The 23,040-nt window shown below is 47.9% G+C and overlaps 1 protein-coding gene and 1 long non-coding RNA gene across 4 annotated transcripts in view; one reads left to right on the top strand and one right to left on the bottom strand.

The window, feature by feature from the left end:
* Positions 1-1,933: 1,933 nt before the first annotated feature.
* The window catches only part of LOC125394476 (uncharacterized), a 184,542-nt gene continuing 163,435 nt past the window's right edge, over positions 1,934-23,040 (bottom strand). For 2 of the 3 annotated variants that reach the window (XM_087910709.1, XM_087910712.1), the window contains 11 exons: positions 22,719-22,868; positions 20,887-20,940; positions 20,127-20,294; positions 17,139-17,291; positions 16,754-16,882; positions 16,033-16,185; positions 14,368-14,577; positions 10,651-10,771; positions 4,884-5,011; positions 2,511-2,632; positions 1,934-2,424 (listed from right to left, as the gene is read on the bottom strand). In XM_087910709.1, the coding sequence (XP_087766835.1) occupies positions 2,379-2,424; positions 2,511-2,632; positions 4,884-5,011; positions 10,651-10,771; positions 14,368-14,577; positions 16,033-16,185; positions 16,754-16,882; positions 17,139-17,291; positions 20,127-20,294; positions 20,887-20,940; positions 22,719-22,868 (1,434 nt within the window). In that variant the 3' untranslated portion in view covers positions 1,934-2,378. The remainder of the gene's footprint in view (positions 2,425-2,510; positions 2,633-4,883; positions 5,012-10,650; positions 10,772-14,367; positions 14,578-16,032; positions 16,186-16,753; positions 16,883-17,138; positions 17,292-20,126; positions 20,295-20,886; positions 20,941-22,718; positions 22,869-23,040) is intronic. The other variant, XM_087910711.1, reaches the window with a different exon arrangement.
* On the top strand, positions 5,592-11,491 carry LOC148123518 (uncharacterized). The gene is made up of 2 exons (XR_015738905.1): positions 5,592-5,864; positions 11,285-11,491. It is a non-coding gene; the product is annotated as an uncharacterized LOC148123518 (long non-coding RNA).

The following is a 23,040-nucleotide window of genomic DNA, read 5'->3' as shown; positions in this document are numbered from 1 at the left end:
CAAAGAGTGGCACTCTATGAAAGGGTATGGAGGTGTGGCCTTGTTGGTGTCACTGAGGATGGGGTTTGAGATTTCAGAAGCCCCTGCCAAGCCCAGAGGCTCCTTCTTCCTTCTGTTGAGAGATCCAGATGTAGAACTCTCAGCTACTTCTCCAGCATCACATCTGCCTGTGTGCTGCCATGCTCCCTGCCATAGTGACAATGGACTAAACCTCTGAAACTGTAAGCCAGCCCCAATTAAATGGTGTCCTTTATAAGAACTGCCATACTGCCATGGTCATGGTATCTCTTTATGACATTCCCATAGTACTGCTTTTCTCTCTCTCTCTCTCTCTCTCTCTCTCTCTCTCTCTCTCTCTCTCTCTGTGTGTGTGTGTGTGTGTGTGTGTGTCTGTGGATGGAGGGCAGAGGTTGATCTCACATGTCTTTTTCAATTCAATGTTCTCCGCCTTCTTTTTTGAGACAGGATCGCTCACTGAGCTTGAACCTTCCCTGATTGGCTAGACCAGTGAGTTCCTGGGCTCCCCCTGGTTCCTCCTCCTGGCACTGGGATTACAGGTGTGCACTGCACAAGAGCAAGCATGAGGACCTAGTTTAGTTTAGATCCCTAGAACTCACACAGAAGCAACGCGTGACTCTTAGTCAGCCTCGCCACTTCTTAGTCGGAGCCCCATTGCTGGGAAGAGACACCACGACCATGGTAACTCTTATAAAGGAAAACATTTAATTGGGGCTTTCTTACAGCTTTGGAGGCTCAGTCCATTCTCACCATCACGGCAAGAAGCACAGCGGCCCGCTCCACAAGGCCACACCACCTAATCCTGTCAATGAGTTCTGCTCCCCACCAACTGAGCACTCACATGTGTAGCTTCTTTATATGGCTGCTAATCTCTTCAGCAACTGTACCCTTCTTTGAAGGGGCCTGAAACATACCCTAGTGGTCACACCACTACCAGCTGTCTGAGCTTTTCCTCTGTGACTCTCTGCTCCTTCAAAGCCTGCACAAATTAGTCAACTTGTAACTTGTATCTTTTTGACAGAGTAGAAAATGGATAGCCATTACCTCTCTTGCCCAGAGTTCAGCTGTCTTATCTTAGTGTACCTCTTTATTGCTTTGTGAAAACACTGACTAAAATAACCTGGGGAGGAAACCATTTATTTGGCTTACGGTTACAGACCATCCTGAGGAAAGCCAAGGGAAGCCAAGGCAGGAGCTTAAGTCGGAGGCACACCATTCACTAGATAGCTTTCCATGGCTTGCACTGCCTGCTAGCAGGGGTGGCACTGCTCACAGTGGGCTGGATTCTCCCACATCAATCAATCAATCAATCACAAAAATGCTCTCTAGATATGCCCTAGGATAATCTAATGGAGGCAGTTTTTCAATTGCTTGCCCCTTGTCCCAGATGACTACAGCATGAGTCAACTTGACAAAAATCTTATCAGCGCAGTGGGCCTTTGGGAGATACATCTGAGATCCGGCTATGGCAATATATAAATGTATGCATGCAAATATGTTTCTTTGGTCTATTTTGATCCATTCATCTCTTTCTTACCCAAGATAGATTCTCTAGTCTGAACAAGAAAAGAAATTGGATTAAGACTTTACTAAAGTGTACTGGGGAATTGGTTCAGTGGTTAAGGGCACTTCTCTTGCAGAAGACTCATATTTGATTCCTAGCACCCCATCCATCTGCGACTCCGGTCCCAGCGAATGCGATGACCTCTTCCGACTTTTCTGGCACCAGGCATGAATGTGGTGCTCATACATACATGCATGCAAAACACTCATACACATAAAATAAAATAAATCTTTTTTTAAAAAAAACACTTAATAAAACAGAGTTTTAGCATGCGCAGGAAGAAATAAAAAGATTATTGAGAAAGGATGACACATTTAAGTAAAATAAAAAAATGCTTTGAAATTTGTTTGGATGAATCTTTATTGATCTACAATGATTTTTCACTTTTAATAACATGTTTTTGTGAAGATTTATTTTTATTTTATGTGTATGTTTGCCCGCATGTATGTATGCATTTGTACCACATGCATGCCCAGTACCCATGGAGGCCAGAAGACGGCATCAGATCCCCTGGAACTAGAGTTACAGATAGTTGTGAGCTGCCATGTGGGAGCTGGAACTGAACGGGGCCCTAAGAACCGCCAGCACCAGGCCTGAGCCTTCACTTCTTAGTAAGGACGGCTCAGCATCAAGGCCCTCTGTCTTGGACCACCCTGCCTACTTTGTTACTCAGAGCTCAAGCCGAGAGACTGCTGGGCAGCCAGGAGCCAGAGAGAACTTGCAGGATGCAAACCAGTGCTTGAATGTTTTCAAATCTGGGACCAAATCTGGCTTCATCTGGACACTCTGGATGAATTCATCTCAGTTCTTCAACACTGTCTGCCACATACTGAGAAGAAAAGCTGGGTGAAAAGTTTGATAGAGCTGGAGTTATCTTTATCCATCTAAATGCATACAGAAATAAAATAGATACACACAAAATGATTACCTCTCAGTTCTGAGTGAAACCATGGATGGAGCTGTTTGGACTTGAAAAGCTGTAAGTTGAGCATTTTCGGCCACATTGGGTAGAGAACTTTCATCAATCCTTTTTTTGTGCTTAATTGGTACCTGGAATATCAAGTTGATGATAAGGATATTTTTTTTAAAAGTGGCAAATGATATTTTTTGGTTTTGTTTTGATTTGGTTTGGGTTTTGAGACAGGGTCTCTCTGTATAGCTCTGGCTGTCCTGGAACTAGCTCTGTATAGACCAGGCTGGTCTCAAACACAGAGATCTGCCTGTCTCCCTGCTCTCGCCCCAGTGCAGGAATTAAAGGCCTGCACCACCCCTGCCCTGCCGCTGAAGGATTCCTATAGCATAGCAAGGGGCACTGCTGCCGAGACCAACAGCACTGGCTCTGTCCAGAGGCGGCCTTCGGCGGGCTTGTCATGAAGGGAACTAGTCAGGGCGAGTTCATCAGCGGAAAGGCGCTTCAGGTGGGGACGAGAAGACCCGCTGGCCTGGAGCAGCCTAAACACTCCTCAGGGCTCTGTCATTAATGTCAGCACTGCGCCATCTTTGTAGAACATCTTTGTGCATATATCACAGTCACTTGTGTGTCCTGTCTGTCAGACCTGTCAGGTTGTCTGTCTTATCTCCACACCTTCTTAGGAAGTCACACCAAAGGCTTGGAGTGGCTCAAGTTCAGGCTGGGTGTTGGCTGCCTTCTGCTTGGGGATCCCTATTTGTGTCCATGCTCATGGAACCACAAGATACTTGACTGTAGGGTTTATTTTAGTTTATCAAGTGGTTTATTTTAGTATCTTAGTAGGGTTTATTTGGCAGTAGCCAACAATTAGCCCTAGTCCATTACCCTGCCAGGTTTCTCATGTCCAGTGGGTCTCTGTCAATGCACTTAGCTATTTAGCCTCAACACTACACAACACACAACAAGGGTTCAACAAGTTCAACCACAACAAGGGTTATGACCTGCAACACCCCCAAAGTACTCAGAGCTTTCAGAAGTGGCATGAAGTCGGACTGAACTGTGAAATGTCTTGCTTTTCTTCGCACACAGCGGTCTTCTCTTGGTAATAGGCTTTAACAAGCAAATATACTGCTTTTCCTCCATACTGTACGCATGGACTCGGCCAACCACAGATCAAAAAATATTGGGAAAAGATCAAATTCGTACTGCGTGCACAGTCTTTTTTCTGTTGACATTCCCTAAGTGATATAACAATTATTTATATTCAACATTATAAGTAATCAAGAGGTGATTTAAAGTATACAGGAGGTTATGTGTAGATTGCATGTAAATGTGACACTATTCTGTGTAAGGAACTTAAGCACCTGTGGACTTTGGTACCCATGGGGGTCCTAGAACCAACTCCTTAAACATGTTAGGGTGATGATTGCACACCCTGAGGAGTGGAGTGATGGCCCTGATTTGGTAACCATAGTAACATGGCCCTGATTTGGTAACCATAGTAACATGACCCTGATTTGGTAAGGCTTCATTGATTCCCATCTCCTTCCTACCTTTTCTTCTTTCTTTCTTTCTTTCTTTCTTTCTTTCTTTCTTTCTTTCTTTCTTTCTTTTCTTTCTTTCTTTCTTGTTTGTTTTTGTTTGTTTGTTTTCCGAGACAGGGTTTCTCTGGACTATCAAGCCTGTCCTGAAACTAGTTTTTATAAACCAGGCTGGCCCCGAACTCACAGAGATCCGCCTGCCACTGCCTCCCAAGTGCTGGAATCAAAGGCGTGCGCCATCACCGCCCGGCCTCCCTATCCTTTCTTAACCGTATATTTTTAAATGCTGCAATGAACTTCCATCCAGACCTAGACTGCTAATTGGAAAATCACAAGGAAAGTTTGGAGATCTGTGAGAAGGCTCAACAGGTAAAGGTGTTTGCTGCCAAGCTTGATGGCCTGAGTTTAATGCCCAGAACCAAAATGGTGGAAAGAGAAATAACTCTTTCTATTTGTCCCATGATCTCCATACACACATGCTGGAACACACATAGTATGTATATGGCATATAATAACAAACAAACAAATAAATACATAAATGATGAAGGCAGGGGGAAATTAGATAAGGGACCTGATATTAATAATTATGTAGATGATTAAAGAAGAAACTCAAAGAGAATCCAGCAAGGCTCTGGTATTGATTTCCAGAGCCACTGAGTGGGTTGTAATTCAGAAGGGGCCCCGGGCTTATTTCAACACTAAAACTGTACAATAGATCCAAGCTACCTGGCTAACATCCGAATGTAGAATTTTTCTAACGTAAGTTTGAAATTACCCTAGACGTATACACCAGGTATAAAGTCTTCTTGTTTCCTACGTATAAGCAAGCTCAGTGCTCAGCATCACTCACAGTCTTTGGCCTTTGAATCCTTCTTGCCATTTTATTGCCAAGAAGATTAGTTTTTGGAAACCGCTGGTGGAAGCATCTGGATAATGCAGAAGCAGAGCTTAGGGAGTGGTGGGTCTGGGGTGTAAGCCCTATAAAGAAAAGAGAAAAGAAAGTCGATCTCTGGCTGCAATGTACAGAGCCCGATTTAACTTCTAAACTTTAAGAACTTAAACTCAACATTTAGTCCAAGTGTAGATGTCACATTTCTGCCAGTGGATGTCATGACTAAGGGGAAAAGAGATCCTGGGAGATTTGATCTTCGAGAGGTGAATGTGGGTAGACCAAGGTTTATTCTCATTAATAGAATGTGGTTAATTAACTAGACTCACGGATAAGGAAGAATGGCACTCAAATTCTGACTCGAATCAACTGGGTATCTGGTAATAGCATTTGCTGAGACAACACTTTCCTCCCAAAAGGAGTCAGACTGGGGAGGAAGTTGAAGATGGGTCCTGATTTATCTGTTGAATATGGGAGCCAGAAAGTCCAAAGCAGAGACATCCACAGAGGACAGTTTTTTTTCTTCTTTTATATAATTTATTTATTTTTGTTTAATGTGCATTTATGTTTTGCCTGCATGTATGTTTGTGTGAAGGCGATGGAGTTACAGACAGTTATGAGATGCCATGTGGGTGCTGGGAATTGAACCCGAGTCCTCTGGAATAACGGCCAGTGCTCTTAGCCACCGAGTCATCTCTCCAGCCCCAGAGGACAATTATGAACTGCAGGTGTAGACCTGGCAAACAAGGATTAAAGCCATGGGATCCGGGGCTCTCATCACCCAGAAACAATGCGAGAAGAGGCCAGAAATAGCTCTGAATGGCTCTGCTCCTAAGAGGCTGGCTAGGGGAAGGAGGAACAAGAAAAAACAGCAGCCAGAGAAAGCAGAGGACTGCCCCAAGAGTCAATGGCGTGAAAGCAAGCAGGAAAGGCAGCTTGGAGGTATGCGATTCAAATACTGCTGAGGGAGGGATGAGAACTCATTAGAGACACGGGGTTGGGCGGTGGGGAGGGAAACATGACTCTGTGGTCCTGGCAGTGAAGGGGTGGGGTTCAAAAAGCAGACGGTTGGTGAGATGACAGAGTCCTGTGCTTGGTCCCTGAGTCCCATCCTTCCTTTTCTTCTTTGGTAATAGAGCCCCCAACTTTTTGCCAGGCATTTAGTGTCCCGCAATAAAAGCTACATCCTGAGTCTTCTGGGCTAAAGGTCAGCTAATGAGATATACTCCAGAGGGGCCGAGGTAGCTTCCTGGAAGTGCCCTTTAGGAGCAGTGAGCTCTAGTTTCCCACTTCCTGCTGGCTGGAAAGCTTAAGCCGCCAGTTTCACCCATGAAGCAGAAGTCGCGCACTCATGACCTGTCTGGAATCCCTGCGATAGAAGACTCACGGTAGTCAATTAGAAAGTGTCTCTAGACTGTTAGCAGCCACAGCATTCCCTCTGTGTGTTTCTCTCTCTCCTCTCCCTGATGGATGTGAGCCCTAAGCTAGGTAGAATGAATTAATAGTGATCACAGGTAATTCCCCCCACCCCGGCCTTGCTTTCATTTCTTAATTTTTTATTATTAACTGCCACATGGGTGCTGGGAATTGAACCCAGGTCCTCTGGAAAAGCAGTCAGTGCTCGTAACCCCGAAGCCATCTCTCCAGCCCCGATTACAGGTAACTCTTTAAAGAAGCTTGCCGATGAACAGGAAAAGGCTGGCGAATAGGGTCCTGGGAGGCGGTTATTCAAGTTTGTTTGGCTGTTGTTTTTGATTAGCTCAGACTGGCCAGCACCACACTCTCTCTCAGTCCTTCCTGCCTTCTGCGATGGACTAGGCTGAGCACTGAGGCTGTGGGCCAGGATTACAGGCCTTAGCTATCAAACTCGGCTTCAATGAAGGCTTCTGTTTTAGTAGCTTTTATGATCTTTACACATACATGATCAATACATAATTGTCAGCTGTTGCAAGATCCCTTCCGGATGATACATCCTAAAGGACTGTCCCCCAGGACCCTCAACCGACAGGAAATACAAGTGTGGAGACAGGAAAGGGAAAGGGTTGCTCAAAGCTCCCGAGGAGGAAGCGTGGACGGGATCCTGTCCTCTGGGATTGCTCTGGTTTTCACGGCTCTAATGAAGTATTAGAGGACCGCTAACACTATAAAGAGAAGAGGTTGATTTGGGTCACAGTTTGGGAGGATGAAAGTCCGGGTTCAGGAGATGGGGGGGGTGAGGTGGGGGCGGGTGGGTGAGGTAGGTAGGCACTCAGCTGGTCCAGGCTCAATGAATGAACCCTCAAGGGAGGGAAAGAGAGCATAGGGAGGTAGGGAGCTGAGGCCAGGGAGTGAGCCCAGGATCAGGTCCGCTCTGCTAGCCGCTCCAGCTCCACCGAGGCTTCAGTTTGTTAGCGACCTGGACGACATTGGGAGGCTTGGGGGCCGCTGCATGTGGAGTTGAACCTTGTAGTCGGTCTTGTCCATTCTCAAGATTTAAATCATCACATGAAAGGGTGATAGCAGGGCTTTGCTGAGGCCCTATTAGAGGAAAATCCCCACCCCACCCCCGTCAAAATAATAGGACCTGACCTTTTCCTCTATCCGTGGGCGAAGAAATGATATTCTAACCCACCCCCAAATTATAGGTTCTTTTGTCTTTTCCCTTAAGAATTAATTAATCTTAATGGGTCTGTCAGCCAACTAGCCAGAAAGTCACCCTTCCCTAGGAAGAAGACATGGTTATGTACACACCAGGGACCGCACCCCAGTGCAGGCGCTTATAGGTCTTCATACGAAACCTGCCTGTCTTTCTAAATTCTAACTAAAAAGAACAAAACTTTTTCTTTTTCTTCTTTTCAATTCCTTCTCTATTGGCCAAAATCCTAGCACGCTTCCCCCATACTCTCGCCATTCTTACTCTTCCCCCAGATACCAACCGCCACAGTCCTGTCCCCTGCAGCTGCTCCCTGGCCTCTGCTGTTGAGAATGCCAGCTTCCCTGGACCCGAGCTCAGAAGACGCTCGCTCTCCTCCATCACCATACCGCAGCTGCTGCTGAGACTGGCTGCTGATCCTCCCTGTTGTTATTTCCCCCTCAAATTCAAACAAAATATTCCTTCATCTTTCTCAGTCTGTTTTTAAATTCTTTTATCAACAAGACTACGAAGCCACAAACAGGAAAGTCAACTCCCAGGGAACAAGGGGCTCCACAGGACCTTCCTAAATCCTTTTTGAGGGCGGCACCACAGTAACCAAAGAACCTCCAAACTAAGCTCCACCCCTTAAAGGTCCCACCAACCTCTCCGCTTTGCCAAACCACATCCGACCTGTGGCGGGAGGTCGTGCCCGGGGTTTCCAGGCTTTGGGGCTCTCTTTTGAAGAATTGGAACAAGGGGATGACACAGATTTGCAGAAGTAGCAAGACAGCTTTATTCAAAGCAAGGCAAAGTCCAGATGAGAGAGGGCCCCTCCTGTCAAGACTGACAGCCGACCACATAAAGGAGGTTATGCCAAGGTCCCGGTTACTGTTTAGGGTTTCCTCTTACAGAGCTAAAGAGAAGGAGGAGGCTGATTCTTAAGAACTCTCTCTGTAGACCAGGCTGGCCTTGAACTTAGAGATCCACCTTCCTCTGCCTTCCGAGTGTTGGGATTAAAGGCATACGCCAACCCTGACCAGCAGGTTCTATATTTTGACCAATAGATTAGATCCTGTAATCATTTCTCCTATTATGGATAATCCTTTCCCATCATGCATCTTGTCATCACATACACACCTGCTTGCATAAGCATCAGATGATAAGTAGGGTAATCTACCCAAGACTTCACGTTGAGGGCACAGTGTGATTTACTGTGCTTGCACCCAAACCCATCTTGGGCTGACTCGACCTGTCTCCTACCGGAATATATCGAGAACACATTCAAACAGAAATTGTTAACATTTGGTTATTCTTAGAGGTGGAGAAACATTACTGGATGTGTAGTCCCACGTAGGAGGAGCTCTGAGGTTGCTAGGGGAACTGTTTGAAGAAGGGTGTGTGCATAGAACATGAATGATTAGACGAGGAGGGTGCCCGGTCCCGTGCCTGCCTGCCTCAAGAACACCTCTGTACTTCCGCTCTGCAGGAAGGAGTACCGGTGAGCACTGTTAACGGCTTGTTTGTTCTGAGTTAACTTTCAATCTAGGTAAACTAGACTCAGTGGCCTTTGTGTCTGTCACCCCGCCCCTGCAGAGAGGAAACAATCAGGAGAAAAGTGCCACACCACAGACTTGGAAGACAAGACTGATCACCTGACTAGAGGGGCAAGGGGAAACTTTGCAATGATTGGCTGCCTTTGCCCCCAGCCCCATGCAATCTGCTGCCCATGCTGAGACCAAAGACAGCTCTAACGTATTAATTCAATGTCTTCTCAGACTGCTGGCTCCGTGGATAAAGCACAGTTTAAAGATTCAATTCTTGGTTTTCGGCCCGCGTGTAGGGTGCCTAAGACCCAGCTACAAAACCCCTCCACCTGGTGGGGGGAGTCTGCTAGGCCTGAAGCCCAAAGTAACTTCTTTTTCTACTGGAAAAGAGCCCTCCCTCAACCTAAAAAGGAGGGACCACCTGAGCACCTCATTCTGGCTCTTCTCCATAAATGTGCAGATATTGGGGGTCCTGGATGGCAGCTCTCTAGGAGACGTTGCCCAGAAGGAACTACAAAGACATCTGGTGGGAGAGAAGTAGAGAGGGAGGAGAGGAAGAAAGGTCCCCAGCACAAGGCGTGTAGAATTGCTTGGCAGTGGTCACAACAGGACTCCGTCTTAGGGCTGGCGCTTCAAGGGCAAGGCAAGCGCAGAGTCAACGAGGAGGATCCGCGGGTTTCAGGGACAAGTCCATCTGTGTTCCTAGTGAGTCTGAACTCACTCAACTGTCCGCTGCGGAAAGACTGTTTTCTCAGCTCACTCGTGTTGGCAAATAGCCAAAAGGAAACCCAGACAAAGAACTAAACACATGTACGAAAGTGTAGTACCCATCTTGTACGATTACTGACAAAAGATTACCCTAAGGATCAGATGAATGTTCTTTCATTTAACACGTAGAATAAGTCATGGAGGCTTATTCACATTTTACTGTGTGGTGGGCAATTACATAAAGTTCCACAGCTAGCAGTAACGGGGATCTGGTGGTCTCCCTCAAAAGCCTGCACATTCAACCAGTCTCTGTGACAGATGAGAAAGAGGGCTTGACTGGCCCCAGCAATGACCCACACATGGTCGCCAGCATTTGGGGACATTTGTGGCCAATCTGGAATCCATTCAGTACTCATCTCACGGTGGGAGGAAGCCCACTGAGAGTGGTTCTGGGGTCTGTCGCCATGCTGCCCGGATGACTACTCAGATGGACATCTCCACAGGAACCCTGAGCTCCCAGCACCCAGTAATCATAATGTACTTTATGAATAACACCCTAGAAATGTGGTCATTGATACCGTAGACCACTAAGGTGTTCCAGCAAGCAATGCGATGCTTAATGCTTTTCGAGTGCATTTTACATGCTCTAACCAGCCATGGCTGAATGAGAGTAGATAACAATGAAATCTGAGAAGTTTTGTTTTGTTTTTTTTAATCCATATGTTATTCATTCAGTCCACATTCATGGAGAACCCACTCCTGGCCTTGGGTTGTTACCCGGTCTTGGAATCATGGAGGTCCCCTTTGAACATTAGTCCCCAAGACTGGGGTGATCCTTCTAGACAGAGGAAGGTACACTTACCAGCTGGGGAGCCCATCTGGAGAGGTGGCTGCTCCGTGTCATGAAGCTGACTCTGTAGCTCCCGCACGCATTGGAAGGCATCCAGCTTCATACTACGCTCCTGGGCAAGCCGGCTTCTCATCTAAGGAGAGAGATCCTTTGTGGTGCTTTCTTGAGTTCCCTTGGCTCCCAGGTGACTTTTGAGGGAGAATGTGGGTCCAAGGCTACCCCATGAGGGAGAGTATGGGTTCAAGGCTACCCCATGAGAAGCAGTCAGTCCTCAGGGTCTTGTGTAGACTAAACACAGGCCTGAGTTTGTGCTCCTGGGAAGGAAGAGCTAAAGTAAACTGAATTCAATAAAGAGGGACCAGAAGCCATCTGTGGAATCCTTACTTTATAACTACAACTCTGTGCTTCTCTAAAAACTAACATTTACTTATTGCTGTATCTATTTATTTATTTGTGTCTGTGCGTCCATGTCTGGGAAAAATCTGCTCGCTGTATTTGCAATAGTTCCCTGGCCAGTTCTCCTGTTGCACACTGACCTAGCATCCCCTAGGCAGGCAAGGAGAGGATCCAAAGTGTCCCTCATCTGCACAAATCACGGGTATTTCTCTTTTAAAATCTAGCCCCTGATTGCTTTTTTTTTTTTTAGCTCTGACAACAAGGACACTTCACGACAAGCAGGAATTGGAAGGCTGGACCTCCAAAGGGAAGAAGGCCAAGGAATACCAGCTACCACCCAAAACTAGAGAGCACATGGGACAGATTTTTTTTTTTTAACAACCTCTGAAAGAATCCAATCTGGCTAAGACCTCATTTTCAGACTTAAGTGTGATAAATAAATGTTTATTGTCAACCATCAAGTTTATGGTACTCTCCCCCCATCTTTCTGTGCCTGTGTGTATGTGTCTGTCTGTCTGTCTGCCTGCCTGCCTGCCTGCCTGCCTCTCTTGATTTTTGAGACAGGATCTCATGTAGCCTAGGCTGGCTTCAAACTCCTGATTCTGCTTCTGCCTTTCAAGTGATGGATCACAGTTCTGTGAGTCTAAGCAGTGCTATGGGTCAAACTCAAGGCTTCATGCCTCCCAGGCCAGCACTCTATGAGCTGACATACACCTCCAGCCCACCTCTCGGAAAAGCTTAAACATATAGTCCTGTGCGTTTTAAATCTAAACAGAAAGCCCTCCATACCAGTAACTGTGGCCATGAGCTGACCTGTGTGGGGTCCCCCCAAATATAGTTTAGATCTCAGTATCTCATCAGAGCTTCAGGTTAGCAGGGTGTTATCATGGAAAGCAGGTCCATAGTCCCGTGAATGCTAGGTATGTATGTCGGCCTCACGCTCCAGACGCGCTGGGGCGGGGGGATGGGGGGGTGTCGCGGCGAGTAGGGGTGGAGGAGAAGCTGGAAGAAGCATAACGAGAGCTTCCTAGCCAAGTGGGGAAATCTGAGAGGTGCTACAGAGGGAAGAGGCAGACTTACTAAGGCCCCTCCTTGTATACAACGCCTTGGCCAAAATCACTCAGTCAAAGAGAGGGTTGAGTCCAGGTCTATCTATGTGCTTCTGAGGTTTGTCTTGCATTGATGGTCCCATCACGATCATAAACACTAATCCTATCGAAAGCTAGCTATCAGTGCTTTTCCAGGATTTGAGTCGTTTACTCTCTCCTTCCCCCCATGAAATCAGTATATTGTTTTCTCTTTTGCACTGATGCAGAAACTGACTTAGAGAAGTCATGAAGAGGATCAAAGTCACCCAGCCAGTTAGAGCTTGGGGATTGATTCCCAAGACTATGCACTAAGTGACCTTTCCAGGCAAAGGGTGTTGTCTGGTCAGTCAGTCATTAGTCACCCGTGGAGGTGGAGGTTAAAGATAGGCCAAGGAAGCCACTGCTGGCTATGGGCGGGGTGGGGGCAGGGGAGCTCTGGGTGGCCTTTTGCTGGCTGAGAATTGCCACTTGGGGTGGAGAAGCCCAGGAACACAAGGGCTGTCAGACAGGGGAGAGGTAGTTCAGAAAGAGCCAGCAGTTTTGATGGAAATGTGCTTATTGAGAAAACTCAAAATATTTATTTTAATTGCCTTCAGAATCTCTGCCTTGAAACAATTAACAATAGTAATCAAATAATGATAAAATAATAATTAATGTAGGATTATAGTTTGAATGTGAAATATCTCCCATATGTTTACACACTTGGTTTCCAGTGTGGTTTAGATTGTGGAACTTTAAGGAAGTAGAGACTTTGCAGAGGAAGTGGGTCACTGGAGTTGGGTTTTATAGTCCGGTTCCATTCCTCATCCGCTCTCTCTCTGCTTCCTGATGGGGGGATCCATCAGGATCCTTACTCTTCTGCCACCTTTGCCTTCTCTGCCATGGTGGACTGTGCCCCCTCAAACTATGAGTCCAAAGAAGCCCTTTCCCCACTAAAGTGGCCTTTGTCAAGTATTTTATCACACCAATAAAAAAATATAATACAGGTGACTAGTTTTATATGAGCAGGCTTGAAGGATATGGACACTAGACCACTCCTCGTAGTCAGCCATTGGCGGAGCAAAAGGCTGGGCAGCAGGAGTTTAATTAATAGTCATTAGGAGATTAGTACCTGGATCATTGTTTTTCTAACTTTGGGAGGAAAAGTAGCTTCCTGGGCTGACGAAACCTCCTGAGTTACCCAAAAGGTTATTACCTAATGCCTGCCTGGAGCAGACTCTGTGGAATACCAGACCTCCTGAGATTATTATACAGCAGAGGCCCTAAAAACATGCCAATGAGATATAAATCACCACGCTCCTCTGTAAGAGTCAGTGAGAGCCAGCCCCAATAGAACTGACCATCACTTGGACAGAACCAAGGCTCAAAAGGTAAATTTTGTTGCTGGCACTTTAGGTAGCTTAGACTGACTTCAAATCCATGGCAATCCTCCTGCCTCAGGGTGTCTGGTGCTAGATTATAGACATGAGCCACCATGCCCAGGTCCTAAGTGTGAAATTCTAATTTTTCTTTGACTCGGCAGCAGTTTATCTTGATCCCCTTGAGAGTATTTTGTTTAGCATCCCCTCCATTCAACTTAATTCTCCTCACCAAACTTCTCCTGGAGCCCTTGAAACCCTGGACCAATAATTGTTCAATTTCATTTTCAAATTGCTTTTCTGTCTCATATGATGGCGAGTGAATGAATTAAGGCTTTATTCGCCCATGGATATCTGCGAAGCACCGTCTGTGTCAGGTTTTATTGAATTACCTTCTCCAGTCTGCTTATTGAGGCTTGAATTAATCCATACTTGCATTGTAATTACCCCTCTCTATTTCCCCTGGGAGGTGTAGTTATAAAAATTATGTCTGCCAGCCACTTTTGCTTTTCATATTTAATCTCTGCATTTCTAGTAAAAGCCTGTTATTACAGCTTTAAGATATTTGCTCCTTTTCCAGCTTATGGATCACAGTTTTCTGAAAGACCCAGGTTCAAAGGTTGGAGTTGCTTGGAAACTTGTATTTTAGGGGGCGTCAAGAGGGTACTGGAATTCTGAGCCGGGAACAGTGAAGCTCAAGCAATTGCCCCAGGGTGGTAATATAGAACCATTTCCTGGTGTGCCTGGCTGACAGAGCAGGAGAGCCTACTGTGAGCGGCCTGGACTACAAACATTGCCTAAAGCCAGCTGGCTCCTCAGGCTCCTCAGATTCCATAGGCCCCTGGGGCGGGGTGCGCTCAGCAGCCCTCACCTGCCGCAGCCCTCACCTGCCGCAGGTCTCTGTCCATCTTCTTCCACTGCAGCTGGCCTAGTTTCGAAGCCCGCTGGGCCTCTTCTGTCAGGAGCTGCAGTTGTTGCTCCTTTTGCTCCACATCTTCTAGGAGCTTCTCCATGCCAGATGTTCTTAGGCTCTCCAGCTGCTGCCGAGTGACAGAGTCTTGAGTCACTCTGTGTTCCAACTCCCTCAGCAGCTGAGCCTGCAGCAAGGGAGGGCCAAGGCAAGGGAGAAAAACATCAGCAGATCAGCAGCGGGCAACAGAGGTGGCCATCCTTTCAGCATGGCTGCCTGCGCTGTTCTGTGGCTTTCGGGACAAGAGCCTGACTATTTGGTCCTGAACCGGTAATCAGAGATCTTGTCTCACCCAGCACTTTTTTTTTTTTTTTTGACAGGATTTATTTGTTCTGGAACTCGCTCAGCTGGCCTTGAGCTCACAGAGATCCGCCTGCCTCTGCCTCCCAAGCGCTGTGATTAAAGGCGTGCGCCATTACCACCAAGCTCACCTGGCACTTCTACTGTGAACCCCGGGACATCAGTCAGAGGGAAGAGAACCCACAACAAACTCTAACAAAAGCCAGGATGTGCTAACGCCCCCCCCCCCAAGAACATTACCAGGTCAAGAAATTGAGTTTCTGAGTACCAGACATCAGGTGATGATATTCATGCTAACTACCTACCCCCCAAACACTCATATCAACCACAAGCGACATTCGCATTGCCATAAAGCCTTTCTCATGAGGACCGGCAGCGGCTGGGTTCAGTTCTGAGCAGGCAAGAATGTGACACTGAAGCTTTAGTGTGGAAGGGTGCTTCTAACTTGGGCTCTGTCTTCACTCTCAAAATATCTCTGGGGAAGCCAGACTCTACATAGTTAAAGCAAGAAAATGGAAGTGAGCGGGAGCTGGGAAGTCACTCTGCCTGACAAGGCAAAGAAAAAGTGAAAGTCAGGGCGAAGAGGAAGAAAAGTGGAGGCCCGTTTGGAATTTGTCTTCCTTCCAGCAGAGTGGAAACAAGGACACGACTGCTCCTAGGTGAGGCTGAGGAGAGACTTTTATTGGAGTTGCAGGAGAGCACAGCCAGAGGCATCTGGAAGAGTCCAGAGTAGGGAGAGAAAGCAGTCGGCTGAACACCTGAACACCGGTGAACGCGACCAGCAGACCAGGGCTGGAGGGGGAGAGAGTGGGCAGGAGAGTGGCCCATGGGAGAGCCGAGAACCAAGAGACCACGTAGCCAAAATGACCGAGTTATAGAGGCAAATAAAATAAAATAAAACAAAGGAAGAAAAGAAAGAAAGAAGGAAGGAAGGAAGGAAGGAAGGAAAAAGAAAAAGAAAAGCAGGAGGAAGAGAAGGGAAGCAAAGCTCAGGGACTGGAGGTGTGTGTGTGTGTGTGTGTGTGTGTGTGTGTGTGTGTGTGTGTGTAAATACATCAGATGTCGAGAGAAGTCAGGGTTCTGAACCAAGTGCTTGCGATGCTGGCTGCTCCTGCCTTGATATGTCAGTATGCACCTGGGTTAGCCGTTTGTCCTGGGTGTCTTTGGGAACTAACTCCAGTGTTTCTCAAATCAGTGACATTCTAGATACTAGGTGACTCTTGTGACTGTTGCTAGTGGCCACAGTATCCCTTCTCATGGCCACACTCGGGGTTCTAAATACCTGGGTATCCTGCTGCCGCCACAGTTTCCTGTTGTCAGTCTGGGCTTTGGCCAGGGCCTGCCTGGCGGCGCGTAGCTGTTGACGTAGTAACCCCACTTCTTGCTCTGCCATGAGCTTGATTCTCAAGCATTCTCTGTGGCTGTGAATAGATTCCTGCAGACACAGCGAGACAGGGAGCAAGCGTCTTCTTTACGGTTTTAGTCTCAAGCCTCGGCTACTGTCTCACAGCGGGCCCTTCTTTACCGCCTCTCCTAGAGCGGAGCTCTGACTGGCCATTGCTTATGTTAGCTTAGTTATGGAAAACGCCACAGATTCGAGTGAATCCAGATCTCGAGAAAGTGCAACTTTGCAGACCATCCCCGATGTGTGCTTTGCTTTGGATGTGTTTGAAGCAGATTTTCCTCAGACCATCACAGGCAAAACCAAAGCCAGCAGCCTCAAGCCCTTAACAAACTCCCTGCCGCCTCTCCTCCTTCCATAGGCACTATCTTTTCATCGCCGATGACTGGTTCTGCCTCGCTGTTTTCTGTTTCTCCCAAGGCTCTCAGGCTGCCTATTCTCGGGGTGGGGGTGGGGAATGATCAATTACCAGTTGCCAGATTCTTTAGCATAGCTGGGCCAGTCACCTGCCACCAGTGTGGCAGCTGCAGTCAGCCTGGGGCAGAAGTGTCACACACGGGTGTGTGTGGTGGTGGGGGGAGGGCCTCTCTTCAACACTCACCTTCTCTGCCCTGCTCAGCTGACCTCTGAGGTGAGCCTGCTGCACAGCCAGGCGCCAGCAGCCCAGGCTCCGCACTTTGCACACAGACAGGGTGCCCCCGTCGTCCTGCTCGGAGGGGCGCAGCTGCTCCTGCCAGGAAGGCTTACTTTTAGAAAAGGCCACTCTCAGTCTTTTTCCCAGAAGGGCATGGCTCCTAACGCCAGAAAACGGATACTAACACCAGAACCGTGCCTTCCGTAAGGAGACGTGACCGTGTGAAGCCCAGCCCGCCCCAGCATCCCTTTAAAATGTCCGCTACAGTGTTTCTGGGAGACCCCCTCTGGAATGCTAAGCGGGTCAATGGCGGGCTGGGCGTTGGAAAGAACTGCCGCATGAGATCACGCACTTTGCCTGTGTTCCCTTTTGTTCCTTCGTCGGGTCTGGCAGAGCCCCAGGATTTCTTGAGCTGCTTCACGTTGGCAGTCCCTTCGGCTCTCACTTCACCGATGAGCTCACACACTCTCTGGATCAAATTAAACTGATTCTCATCCAGCGCCTCCTGAAATTGCAGACTCAGGTCAAGGGAGTACAGAGGGCTTGTGCGGTGTGAAGGGCAGGATTAAAAGGCCCTCCGTCCAGACAATTACAAGGCAAGCACAGTTGGGGCCCAGAAGGGTTGGCTTTAATCTGCAGGGCTCGATCTTTTGGCCACCTACGTCCTAGGACGTGCTTTGCTTGTCAACACCAAGGCACGTTGAGCCAGAAGGACTGTGAGTTGAGCCACGAGAGGTGACAGAGAGACAATCTGCTGGCTACATCAGGTTAGTTAGGAAATGTGGAGTTTGGGCTCCCAGGTTGGCTCAGAGCAGAATCTAATGAGTCTCTCACTGAAGATGAGCCACGACCGAGGAATTGCATTACATACAGACAAGTGACCAAGAAAGATGGGCTCGTCGCCTCCTTAGGCTCCAGTGGAAACCGGTCTGAGATGTGCTGTTCTGAGTGGTTGTGCTGATGGCAGGCAGTGACACAGAACGCTTACGTCAGCCCAACTGCGGACTCAGTGCTGTGAACCGAATCGCGATTCTTCCCAAAGTCACCTATTCAACTTCCAACGTCTGGCGATCGAACACCTTTCTGGGGTTCAGATTAGGACCTGGGGTGGGTCCCTATCCCAGGGAGACTGTGCCCTGTTAGAGCAGAGGTTTCCCCTTTTCTTTCTCTCCACAGGGGGAAGGTGGCTTCTTTCTCTACTAGGAAGGCATCAGTCTGCCCTCCTACTCTGGTCTCTGACTCCTGGCTTCCAGAACTGTGAGAAAACAAACACCTGTGCTTCAGCTACCCAATCTAGGGCATTTTATACTGTGGCAGCCTGAGCAGACAAGTCCCAGGGCTGAGAAGTAGGCATATGGACACTTTTTTTTTTTTTTAAATATCTGAACCACTTCCCAGGCAAGGAAGGCAGGAGAGTGCCCACTTAGAGACTATTCAGGAAGCCTGACTGCTGGTTCCCAGTGGGAACAATGTCATTGCCTTGGGGCCAAAGGGTTGAACAAGGATTCCCTACTTCTGGGGACCTGGTAAAACTCCTGCAGTCTGGGAGAAGCTGAGAGTCCACTTTTTATCTTTTCAGGCCTGCAGGATTACTCAGGCAAGGCTGACCTTCATAGACTCTTCCCGCAGCACTAGGTCACTTTGAATTTGATCTTTTAGTATTTGTAAGCATTTGTATTTTGCAAGTAAAACGAATCTCTGCTATTCCCTGGAGGACAAAGGCAGGGAGAGCATAGATGGGTCCCCTGCTAATAAAAGAGCTGTAGGGTCTGTCCTGGAACCCCCTGGGGGGAATGGGAGGCAGGGGATTAGGTGGGGTTGGCTCTAGAGACTACCCAGTGGTGCAGAAGAGGGCTGGGGAAAGAAAGCTATAGACCCAGGACATCGTGGACACGCACTGAACTCCTCAGGGCAGGGTGACCTGATGAGTCATTTTAAGCACAGGACATCTGTTTCCCTGATTCTCAGCTTTAAACAGCGGCTAGCTTCCACAGTGATGTTACAAGGAGTCCCATCATTCCTCTCTGGGTGGCCCCTTGGTTGACAGGTAGGTAGCTCCCAGATTCTAACTATGGGAGAAAGGCAGAAGGGCATATGGATGACGATTCAGATCTGCGGAAACTAGTTCAGACTCCAGACTTGCCCAACACGCTCTCAGGCTGCTGCTCCCTCTGCTCAAGAGGAGGGCTTGAGACTTTTGCTCACGAGAGGTGACAGAGAGAGGGCTTTTGCTCACCCGCTTGGGTGTCTCCTGGACTGAAATAACAGTGACAGACGTCGGAGGGAAGTTGAAGCAGAATACCTCCTCTTTCCAACAGCCGCTAGATCTCAACTATGGACCAAACCACTCAGTTATCCTAGGCTCAGTGTCTATCCTGCAAGAATCATGACAACTCAGACTGCTGACATGACTCAGGGGGTAGAGGTGCCTGCCCTCATGCCTGATGGCCTGAGTTTGATCCCTGGAACCCACAGAGGGGAAGGAAAGAACTGACGTCCACAAGTTGCTCTCTGACTTCCACCTGTGTATTGTGGCACGTGCACACACACACACACACACACACACACACACACACACACACACGCACACACGCTCGTAAACAAAGCAAAATAAAATAATGACCACTCACTGCTAAATCTCTCTTCAGCAAAAATTTCTAGTTGACTAGGCGTAGGGGTGCACATCTATCCTCCAGCACAAGGGAGGCTCAAGCAGAGGAACAGTTTGATTTTGAGTTTGCCGTGGACGACACAGCAAGTTCTGGCTAGTCAGGACTACCTAGCAAGACCATGTCTCTGCCAAACCAGCCCCCAACCAAACAAAACTTGAAATTTTGGGGGCTCAAGAATCTCTTGGTACCTCAAAGGCCATTCTGTCATTGGTCCCTTGGTACACAACCGCGGAGCTTCCCTGTAACATGCAGGGGCCTGCTTGTTGGGGTTTATGTCCTGCCCAGTTCCCCACAGCCAGCAAGCCACAAAGAAAATTATACAGAGATCTCCATAAGTTATAAAATCGATTGGCCCATTAGCTCAGTCTACTTATTAGCTCTTGTAGCTTATATTAACCCATTATTCTTATCTATGTTAGCCACATGGCTCGGTACCTTTCTCAGCGGAGCAGCTCACATGTTGCTTCTTCGGTGATCTGGGCAGAACTGATGAGGGAGCTTCCTGCTTCCCAGAATACTCCTGTTCTCATCGCCCCACCTCTACTTCCTGTCTGGTTGACCCACCTATACTTCCTGCCTGGCCAATCGGCTTTTATTTAAAACATGATTGACAGAATATAGACAATTCTCCTACACCACTTCCCAGATCTCAGATGGGAGACACTTACCTTTATGTGTAAGCAGGTCATAAACAAAGCTTGCACTAATTCTCTGTATTCTTCCTGGACTTCTTTTCTAGTCTGGTTTTTTAGATCCTGAGTCTCCTCTTCTAGATCCGTGAGCTGGGCTCTCAGAGCAGTGACTTCCATGATCAAGTCATGGCTGAGCTCTGCAACCTAGTATAGGAAATAATGCAGACTGCACAGCAGGACGGATGGGCAGCAGTGGGGAAATTGCAAGTTGCAGAACAGCTCCGTGTAGACTAGCACGGTCGACCCCACTGCGTGGAAGGCAAAGCCTCGGGTTGACGCGACAGGCCTGAGTGACGTCAGACACATCTAACATTCACGTGCCTCGGCATCCCGAGGGCTGAGGTGAAAGGCGCTCACCCTGCATAGAACATTCTTAATCTAATGAAAGAAAGGGTATTCATGCACAGAACTTCTGATAAACCCTTCATCTGTCTTGGCTTTCATCTCCAAACTGGCCTTCCCTTGATGCCTCAACCAAATGCCGTTTGGTTTTTGAAATGATCTCTAACTGGCATTTAAAAACAGAAAGAGAGAAGCATGCCCACACCATTCTGTTAAATACCACCCTCTCCAAACAATACATAACAAAGACAGTTTAAGAAATCTCTAGGGGAAAAGATGATCATTGCACAAAACGAAATTCCAGTTCTTGAGTGCGCCAGCATGGACCCCTATGGCCGGGACCGCTGCAGGCAACACTAACTTCGGGCAGACTAAGAGTATGAAAGTGACTGACCTGACCAGCACAGTCTTCAGGAGGAACTTGACTTCTTCGAAGCAAGTCTACTTCCTGAGGAGGAGAAGGTGGGTTCAGTCCAGCACACATGCACAGCAGCGCACATGAAACCCCTTCCTATTGGTGTCTATAGCTCCATTCTAAGATCCTCTGGCCCCTGGCCCTGCCAGTAGCTTGGGCTGTGCTTGGTACCGTGTTAGACTTGGTTCTCTCTCTCTCTCTCTCTCTCTCTCTCTCTCTCTCTCTCTCTCTCCCCTCCCTGCTGCTTTCCTCCCTTCCTCTCTCCTTCCCTTCCTCCCTCATGTATACCAGACTGGCCTTGAACTTAATATATGACTGAGTGTGACCCTAACCTTCTGGTATTCCTGCCTCTACCTTCCAAGTTCTGGGGGTTACAAGGTTGCACCACTATGGGCGCTTAAACTTTGGGGTTTCTAACAGAACATCAAAAGATAATATGCAAGCCAGGCATGGTGGAACATGCTTGTAATCCCAACTCTGGGAACGCAGAGACAGGTGGATACCTGAAGCTTGCTGGCCAGAGCTCCAGGTTCCAGTGAGAGACGAGGTCTCAGAAGACAAGATGGTTAGTTTCTGAGAAATGCATGCACATGAGCATGAGGACAAGTGCACACACAGATTTAAAAAAGAAAACCCACAACGTAACTTCCAGACTTCTACAGTGATGCAGAGCTCAGCTAGGGGAAGCCATCAAGCGTGGGCAAGTCCAAGACTCGCTGTTTGATATTTTAATGTGTCATTCAATTTTTTGGATACTATTTCTCATTTTTCCCTTGTGTATAAAATAAGATTCTATGACTCCTCGGAAACAACCTATTTCAAATCAGTGTGTACTCTATGGTGGTGTGACTTTGAGACCCCGTGGGTACTGAGACCTAGTCTTGTGGTATAACTGGCCCTCGTAAGTTCACAGAGAGTGACCTTATTTGGAAGTTTGACCTTGTTGGAGGAAGTGTGTCACTGTGGGGGCGGGCTTTGAGGTCTCCTTTGCTCTAGCTTCATTCGGTGTGACACTCAGACCACTTCCTGTTACTTTGGGGTCAAGATGTAGGACTCTCAGCTCCTTCTCCAGCGCCATGTCTATCTGTAGGCTACCATGTCCTGCCATGATGAGAATGAACTAAACTTCTCAAAATGTAAGCCATTCCAATTAAATGATTTCCTTTATAAGCCTTGCTGTGGTCATGGTGTCTCTTCACAGCACTAGAACCCTCAGTGATACAAGGTCTCACCACTGATACTGACTGAAGACAGAGTATATACATATATATGCACGATTCTCTGATAGACCAGGAATAGCCCAAGAAGATTGGTGTTCTCTGGGGGAGGGGAGGCAGTTATGCAACTTTCTCAAAGGCTCACTCCATTTATTGGTCATGCCTTGTATCCATGGTAACCTCTACAGCCTACAACCCAGTTGCTGCTAGAAACTTAGCAACTGAGAGTGTCAGGGTCCAAGAAAAAAGCCAATGGGGAAAAAATGTGGAGGGCACTGTTTCCCCCTAGATTTGGCATAAAAACAGCTCTCTTCACCTGCTCAGATTTTCTGTGCCTGGTGACTCTGAGGCCTCCATGCCCACGCCCTTTCTCCTTCAATGTTCTCACTTTCTTGGGCACCTACCTGCTCCCTGTGGCTCAACTTCTCCCTTGGGCCCCTACCTGCTCCCTCTGACTCAGCTTCTCTCTTGGACACCTATCTGCTCCCTCTGGCTCAGCTTCTCCCCTGGGCCCCTACCTGCTCCCTCTGGCTCAGCTTCTCCCCTGGGCCCCTACCTGCTCCCTCTGGCTCAGCTTCTCCCTTGGGAACCCACCTGCTCCCTCTGCCTCAGCTTCTCCCTAGCATGTTGCAGTACATGCTCGTAACACATGGAGTAGGTCTCGAAGTTGCTGCGTTCTCTTGCCATGACATCACAACCCAGGGAGAGGAGGCAGGCTTCAAGGTGGTCCCTTCTGAAGGTGATCTGAAAAGGCAATGATGTCTCTCTTGGCAGCTTCTGGAAGCCACAGACAGCCACTGTGCTCGGGGCACATGCTGGCTCTGGCTCGTGGACACATTTTCATTTCCCCTCAACACCAAAACATTGGTTGACTCCAATTCTATGAACACCCCCTCAGCTCTGCTCTGAACATTGG

The sequence above is a fragment of the Myodes glareolus genome, chromosome 1 (genome assembly GCF_982192425.1).
Source record: "Myodes glareolus chromosome 1, mMyoGla1.1, whole genome shotgun sequence".
Lineage (NCBI taxonomy): Eukaryota > Metazoa > Chordata > Mammalia > Rodentia > Cricetidae > Myodes > Myodes glareolus.
Note: the sequence above shows the minus strand (reverse complement) of the source record. Positions and strands in the feature narration are given on the sequence as shown.